Source organism: Curcuma longa, chromosome 14 (genome assembly GCF_044706935.1).
Source record: "Curcuma longa cultivar G26 ecotype Majalengka, Jawa Barat chromosome 14, ITB_CL_G26_1.1, whole genome shotgun sequence".
NCBI lineage: Eukaryota > Viridiplantae > Streptophyta > Magnoliopsida > Zingiberales > Zingiberaceae > Curcuma > Curcuma longa.
This window is the reverse complement of record NC_133874.1, coordinates 8,651,148-8,659,363: the sequence shown is the minus strand read 5'-3', so window position 1 is coordinate 8,659,363 and position 8,216 is coordinate 8,651,148. Positions and strand designations below refer to the sequence as shown.

The 8,216-nt window shown below is 41.6% G+C and overlaps 2 protein-coding genes across 3 annotated transcripts; both read left to right on the top strand.

Annotated features, from left to right (window-relative positions):
* The first annotated feature begins 368 nt into the window (after positions 1-368).
* On the top strand, positions 369-4,355 carry LOC141845360 (putative mediator of RNA polymerase II transcription subunit 26c). Of its 2 annotated transcripts, XR_012603240.1 has the most exons (11): positions 369-1,060; positions 1,151-1,219; positions 1,318-1,400; positions 1,502-1,575; positions 1,696-1,751; positions 1,858-1,891; positions 1,977-2,104; positions 2,190-2,283; positions 2,378-2,509; positions 3,858-3,956; positions 4,152-4,355. XR_012603240.1 is itself a non-coding variant. In XM_074733425.1 (10 exons), exons 1-9 carry the CDS (start codon positions 626-628, stop codon positions 2,473-2,475), a joined length of 1,071 nt encoding a protein of 356 aa, XP_074589526.1. In that variant the 5' UTR covers positions 369-625; the 3' UTR covers positions 2,476-2,509; positions 3,858-4,355. The 2 variants fall into 2 exon arrangements, 1 of the variants encoding a protein (XP_074589526.1); XM_074733425.1 differs by having other exon boundaries at positions 3,858-4,355.
* A 1,105-nt stretch (positions 4,356-5,460) lies between these two features.
* On the top strand, positions 5,461-7,058 carry LOC141845242 (uncharacterized). The gene has a single exon (XM_074733305.1). It carries the CDS (start codon positions 5,555-5,557, stop codon positions 6,866-6,868), a length of 1,314 nt encoding a protein of 437 aa, XP_074589406.1. The 5' UTR covers positions 5,461-5,554; the 3' UTR covers positions 6,869-7,058.
* The last annotated feature ends 1,158 nt before the right edge of the window (positions 7,059-8,216 follow it).

Here is an 8,216-nt window from a genome sequence, read left to right as displayed (position 1 = left end):
CCTCGGGACGCGTCACACCACGTGATCGCAACGGCGCCATGCGTCGTAGCCCGCCTCCATCCCTAACTAATAGAAAACGATAACGAAGCGATCGGATTGGCCACCGTCCAATGGGCCCACGTATTTTTTCCAATCATATGGCAGGTAGAAAACTTATGTAAACTGTCCTGTTTACGATGGTAACTATGAATTCCAGTTCTATCGACCTTCCATCCACCTGCCATGTGATTGGTCCATTCGGGGGGCCCGATACGGGGTCCATGCTGGGCCCGTGGATTCGTTCAATAGCGTGGAGGCTGGTTGGAGGAACGAGGGATTAAATATTCTTCATTGTTTACGAGAAAAGAGAAGAAGCAAGCGGCAAATACGCAGTCAGAATAAGAGGCCCTCGGAGTTCCTCGCCCACTGCCGCTCGACGTCGAATCCAGCGATCGATTCCGCCCGATCGCGATTCGCGTGCGATTTCCATTAGATTTGGGACGATTCGCGCCCCGAGGGATGGGGATCGGCGGGCGGCTCGTCTGCCCGATGCAGTTGATTCGTGAATCGGCGTGAAAACGACGGATTGGTGAAGCTGCAGGGAGGAGTTGGGAATCGAATTGAGGCGCGGAATCGGCCTGCGGCGATGGAGGCTGACGACCTGCGGAGGCTGATGCGCGGCGCCGGCGTGGATCTGTGGTCCTTGATCGACGCCGCCATCTCCGTCGCCGCGGCGGAGCACGGGGAGGAGCTGCGCGCGAGGAGAGATGGGATCGTGCAGCGACTCTACTCCTCCGATGGGCGGTGCGGGAACTGCGGCTCCGCCGGCGGCCGCAGCGGCAGCCCCGTGGAGGTGAAGCGGGAGGAGGCGAGGGGGAGAAATAGTCCGTGGGAGAAAAGGATAGGGGCCGGGGAGGGGACGTCCCCCACGCCGTCTCCAGAGTCTATGAATAACGCCGTGGAGGTGGACGAGAAGGAGGAGGAACAAGAGGAAGATGTTCCTAGGAGTTATGGTCATTCGATCGAAGAAGAAAAGAGGAAAATCTTGGCCATCAAACAGTTTTTGGATGATACCGATCAGGTATGCTTCCCTTCCTGACTTCGGAATTTCGATCTATGATTCGGTTCTTTCTAAATTTTATTGGGATTAACTGTTTGGTTGCCGGAACAGCCGGAGGATTCTTTGGTTAGCTTGCTGCAGAATCTAGCTGACATGGATATCACATTCAAAACCCTCAAAGTGGCGCATTTGTCCCAAAAATATTTCTTTTTCATGAAGTTTACTTCATTCTCCCAAGACAATTCGACACAAAGTTCTCAGTTCTTATTTCTTCACAGGAAACGGACATCGGACGGCATGTGAATAATCACCGGAAGCATCCTTCCAATGAAGTCCGGCAACTGGTGAAGCAACTTGTTAGGTGATGCTGTAATCAACATTAACAACAGAAAAGAAATAGTTTTTCTTCCTTTTGTGTTAAAATAGAAGCATCGGATTCTTATCTTTGTTTTTAAATCACAGGAAGTGGAAATATCTTGTGGACGAGTGGGCGAAATCCAATTCCACAAACGACACTGCTTCGCCAGCAATCATCAGTAAACTTTTAGTCCTATTCAAAACCAATCAAGAATAATGGGAAATAAAGTGAAAAAATAATTCTCTTTGTTCATATGATGCTCTCAATGTGTCTAATTAGTAAATTATGTGGATCGCAGCCAATGGAGACTCTCCACAGCAGATACATGGAAGGAACTCTCAAAATGACAACCAAGTATTAAGCATCCTGTTTCTTCTCACCAATCCCTCCTAATCGTCTGAGTTTCTCTACTTATTTTGTTGGAATTGGTTGGTAAACTTTTGTTATATACCGATTGCAGATTCCAGAGTTTGGAAATTCACCTAATTCAAATGGTTAGTGTTGCAAAAAGAAAAAAAAAGTTTTTCCCCTTTTCTTTGAGGAGACTCTTATGGTATGATCATCAAATTTGGTTTGAAGCCGTTTGTTACCCGAACACGGAGTGCTACAGCTCAGAACCGATAGAGACAAAGGCAAAAAAGCCCGCCCAAAATCCAGCAAGATACAATGGCAATTCCACCCGCCCACTATCCTCTGCTTCTCTGGCTGTAAAGAGACTAGTTTTTTGTCATCCCATTTTAATTCTCAGACAAGATTGTTCCCTGTAATCCTTGTCATTTTAATTTCTAGCAGAAGGCGAAGGAACAGAGGGACAACTCCCTGGACGCGGAGAGGCTTGCTTCAGCCAGGAAAAGACTCCATGAGAACTATCTTGAAGCACAGAATGGTACTACTTTTCTTCCTTATTTATTCTTCTTCTTCTTCTTCTTGTTTTGCTTTGATGTTAAATGTGTTTTTTTGTTGTTTAAATTGGTTGGTAGCCAAAAAGCAACGAACGATTCAGGTGATGGACATCCACGAGATACCGAAGCCCAAGAATTCCTTCATCCGAAAAGGCATCTTCCATGGGAAACACTGAGGAGGATCACTATAACACACTACAACTTCTAGCTGTGCGTTTGTCATAGACTTGGTTTCTTATTTTCTTGAGTCTTCTTATTTCTGAACTGCCAACTACTCAATTAGTCTTCTTCAAGCTTTTTGTTTGCATAGAGCAACCTAAAATGGTTGCATTGCTTTTCTCCAAAGACGGCACAACTTTTTCCATGATAGAAATTATAACTTCTTATCCTAAGGTATTTTGGAATCAAAAAGGTTGCACGATGGGTTTGTAATGTAGAGTTGCACCTCTGCCTCATGGCCTTTGAGGGTTTGTCCATGTAGACAGTTTCTCTGATGTTTAGTGGTTGCAGCTGTGGTAGAATCTATGGTGTTGTTGAGAGGCTGTAGTGGTTGCACCTCTTCTCATGTTGAAGTAAAGGCCTGATCCAATGGTATTGTCAGTTCATAAATATGCCTCCTGAGAGTAATTAATGTCATTTGTATTCCCTGAACATTTGATAGTCACTGTAAATTCCACCCAAACTCTGGAATAGCAGATAAGTCTGTTGTTACTTAGTTTAGTTTAATGGAATGAGGTCCTTTGATTCAGAGCTGAATTGGTTATCTGAATCCTTCCGACTGTATTTGGTATTAGCAACTAGGAAAGAAAGGACGGGAAAACTCAGTCCTCATTTCATTTAGATCAATTCTTAGCATTTATTGTATCTGAAGAAACTGTTCTTATAAATTATTTTGTTCTAGATGTGAAGTACTTTGCAATGTTTTGTGGTTTGTGTAAAACCTTGAGAAGACATGCCTCTTTACACCCTTAAAAATCTCATCCCATGACTTCACTAGTTGCTAATTCTCAATCACTATCAGTATTTGGTGTCGTATACTTACAAGCTACTTGACAATTTCATTGTAAGACTGATCAAACTAGTTAAGTATGAAGAATGACAATAGGTAGAGTAAAAGGGCTATAGTTCTCTAAGGCTCCTAATTGTGTACATGAGCAAGATGTGTATGGGGTAGGTCACACAGTTCCTGACAAGTTGTGAGACAGTAGACCTGATGCAAATTCAAACAAGAGAATTTTAGTAAATTTTATTTTGTCTTGGTAGTCATAACAAATTATTTAACTTAAAGATCAGAGGTTTTATTTCCAAATGTTTTTTTTAGCTTCTTTGATAAATTTTAATTTTCTTTTGTGTTGCATCAAGATCACTCAAACTAATTGGGATATATAAAGTCAATTGGACTACCAAAGAGTTTGAATCTTATCCTATGCTGACAAAAACAACAATTGTTTGCTTCTGAAGTTCAATTACATTAAACTCCTAAATAGATTGCAAACCATATCACACTGTTTATGCATAAATTGACATGGCCCACGTTTCATGCTTCTGATGTTTACAGGTTGGTAGCTAACAATAACTGGAAGAAGGCGAACTGTCACTCTCTGAAGCCCACCAAATTTTTGTTCTTGCCAAACCAAAAGGTCAAAAGCCAGCTAAGGTTGATCTCCATTGCTCAACTTGTGTCCCTTCTGCAATAATACGCCAACCTTCTGGTTACTCCAAGGGTTTTTGCAAGGGTCCAAAACAGGGGAAGACTGTTCTTATCCTGTCTCCCACTTGCTGAAAGTGGAACTTTACATCTTATCTAACTACGACATCACATTTATCTTATAATTGCTTTAATTCCAAACAGGACTAGCTGACTCAATTGGACCAGAAATGAGCCAAAAATCAGTCCAACAAGTTAAATAAGTTTTCTATTCTCAACCTTTTGTAGCCAACAGAACTGCTTTAAGCTTTGTCTTGCCAAAGGTGGAGGAGCATGATGGATTGGTATGTAGCAACTGTAAGCCTTTTGTTGTTTTTTTGGCATTGGTGTTAGATGAGTTGTTTGTTACTTTATTCGTAGCCGATAATTCGCTGTGATTACTTGGGGGGATAGGAAGAGGAGGGGAGGGTAGACGGTGAGGCTAAGAAGGAAAAGAAATGTGCATGTTTGGGAAGGAAGGTAGGTTGCCTTTTCCGGTATGTTTGGATGGAGTTAGATGTGTAAAGACTATTGATTGACAAAAATGCCTGTGTGTAGGTTCATCCTTTCGTCGAAAATTACTTGTAGGATCGATGCTAGCCTTAGTTTGCTTGTCCATGCTGAGCTTGTCACCTATACAACATAAAATCTTAGCTTGAATAGATGAGGCTTCTTCTAATGACACTTGATCAACTTAATACGACTTCGAAGACCTAACGCGAAGGAAGAATGACTTATCGCGAGTAGAGTATCAACTTTGATTTGTGTTAAAGAGAGTTTTCATAAGGACTATTATGTTGGCAAGTAAATTTTGTGTCAAGTGAATATTTTTTTGAATGTAAAGGATAAATACCTAGTCTATCTCATTTATTCGATATATTTATTTAGTTGACCTTAGTCACATAGGAATTAATGTGTTATTAAAATTTTCTTTATTTTGATTATGTTTAAAATTTTAAAATTTAAATATTATAAAATTATGATTGAGTTTTGATCAAAATTTAATAATGATCTTGGTTATATCGGAATTTAATAATATACTTTGATTATATTCAAAATTTTAAAATCTAGTGAGTTTTAGTTGAAACTCATTTATGATCAAAATACTCTAAAATATAGAATTTTAAATTTTAAAATATTAAATAAAGAATATATTAATATTATTATTAAGTGAATGATAGATCTAAATCTAATAATCAGCTATAACAAAATTATAGAATTATTTAAAACTTAAAAACTCATAATATACTATAGAATTAATGTTGATTTTTAGGAGTATATTGGATGGTTCTTAAGGTTCTAAATTATTTAAATTAAAATTCATTTATGAGAGTAGACTTATCAAATTCAATCCATCATTATATTTAATTTTTTAAATTTTTTTTATAGAGAAAGATAATTTTTTTAAAATACATTATAACGTAACTCCTCTTTAACCAAGTCAACCCTAGTCATCAGGCGCGGCGCACGTGACGTACACAGTCGCCTAAAGATCAACCAAGCCCTCCCTTCCTTCGCCGACGACGAGAGCGGAGGCCAGCGAGATCGCTCGCCGCCGGGAAACTCCGATGCCGACCGCTGGATCCCCCTCTTCCTCTTCCACGGCCAGCACTTCGATTGCAGTGGACCTGACCGATAATCCCTCGTCGAACCCTAGCGGCGTCGCTGGCGGCGCCGCCGGACCGGACGCGATGCAATCGTGGTGGGAATCCATCTCCAAAGCGCGATCCCGGATCCTTGAACTGGTATCTCTTCTTCACTTGCCGGATCTCGCCTCGCTGGCGGACTCTGACCGCCCCGCCCGCTCCCTCCTCGGCTCCCCCGCCGCGTACGCCGCTCTCTCCGCTGCACTATCCGCCTCCTCCTCGGGATCCGGAGACGACCTGCTCTGCCAGTGGCTTTACGATACTTTCCAGTCATCGGACCCCGATCTCCGCCTCGTCGCCCTTTCCTTCGTGCCTCTACTCGCCGGCCTCTACCTCTCCCGCATTGTCTCGTTCTCTTCTTCCAATCCGCCCTCCTTGTCTGGTTTTGAGGCCGTCCTCCTCTCCGTATATGCCGCCGAGGTAAAAGTCCGCGGTGGAAAGCCCGTTCTTGTTTCCGTTCCCGATCTCTCCCTGCCTTCCCTCTACCACACACCCCGCCCCTCCGCCCGCCAAGCCACCGCCGCGCCTCCAAAACGTCCCTCTGTTGGCGTCCTCTCTCTTCCTCTAGAACCCCAGATTGCTGTAAAGTCCACCAAGCGTGCGTGCATTGTCGCAGTGGCTCTCGATTCCTATTACAAGAAGATCTCCTCCATGCCCAGTCGCTCAAAGATTGATTTTTGCGAGTTTGTTGCTGGATGGGCCGGCCAGGATTGCCCTTGCCGCTTCGATCTCGATGATGGCGACTTGAAGCCGCCGTTGAGCTGTTCCTCCTCCCTGTCATCGTCCTCCTCCTCCCCCCAGGTTAGGATTTTTGCCGAGGATAACGGAGTGGTAGGAGGCACTGAGGAGGAGATTCGGAGACTAAATATCCAGGATAGCCATAATGGCAACCTCTATGACAGGGAGGAGGAAGAGGGCAGTGTTCTGAGGAGGGGTTCTAGAGTGCCTCTCCCTTGGGAGCTTTTGCAGCCGGTGCTGAGGATCTTGGGTCACTGTCTTCTTGCACCTCTCAATTCTCAGGAAGTGAGGGATGCAGCATCCATGGCAGTCCGGTGTGTATATGCTCGGGCATCGCATGATCTGTTATCACAGGCCATTTTGGCTTCCAGGAGTTTGATTCAGCTGGATAATACTGCAAGGAGAGTGGTAAAACCAGAAACTTCCCTAGGAAATTCTTCAAAACCCAACACACCAAGCAAACCAAAGAAGCCAGAAGTGTTCTTGGTCTCAAAATGATTAGTCAGTAAGTACCATATAGACAGGTGTATGATAAAACATAGTTATGTTACCATTTTAAGACATGTTTCATATCTGCGTTTGATAGTTCCTATAGGTATCTGAGATTGTTGACTGTGATGATGCAACTGAGCAAGTACTGTTCCTGTTTTGCTCTATATTTTGTGAGTACGAGTATGTACCTTTAGCAGCTTTGATTTATTTTTTTGTTAAGTAGAACAATTTATTGTGTTTTATTGTGTTATTGATGATTATGCACACTGTACTTGGATCATAGCATGATTGAGTTAGTCTACAATCTTTTACACCCTAAGGCTATTGATAGATTTAGCTTTAGTTGCTGAATTATTATGTAGCATATGTATAGTAGTCGTAGATTTTGTCCTTTAGCATAGAATTCATTTTGCAATGTACTCATCAATCTGAGCTTAAACTAGCAAAGTTGGGATTTGCTATTGAAATACTACTGATATGTGCACATGGGTGACCTATAGCTCATGAAAACATGACTAGCTTGGAGAATAATCTCATTCTAGGGAACTTCAAAGGAATATTTTTCTGGAAGACTTGAGCAACACAGGATCTGTATTAAAGCCTAGTTTTTGAGTTCATAAGATATAAAAAAATCCAATTTAAAGATCTTTGTGAGGAAGTAATACTTAATTCTGCTGATACGTATATAGAAAAGATCTTTTTCTCACATATCTGTCCATGTAATGAGTTGGATACAATCCTAAAGATTAAACACTTAAATTTGCTCTGTATCAGATTATCTCATTTTCCCTTGTGCTCATAGTAGAGATACATGAATTGCTTCAGTGGCTTGTATGGTGATTAGAAACCATTTTAGGTTCTTAAATGATGGATTCCCTGCTCTCTATGTAAACTTGAAATTGCCATTATATGGTGTAAAACTTACACTTGTCTAGTTGCTTCTAGTTGCCAAACTTTTAATTTTCTTTTGGTTCATATTTCATTGGCTGTCAGGAACTCTGAGTGCTAGAATTTTGCTGCTAAAGGAAGTGTTTCCTTGGCTCATTTGACATTCAGATTCATGTCCTTCAATTAGGTGTTTGGTGTAAAATAATGGTTGATTACATCTATATAATCAATGAATTATATTGGAACTTGATTACTAGTTCACTTGTCACTATTTTTGTCTTTCATTTATCAATGCAAGATTTCAATTTGTCTATACAATGTCATAACTTCTGGATCCATGAGTATTGCAGGTCATATTGAAATATAAACAAATCTGAATTGTATAAATAGCTGCACAGATCCTATTTGTACCAATATCTATGATTACAGACTACTATGTTTGAATTAGTTGTATAAGCAAATCTGA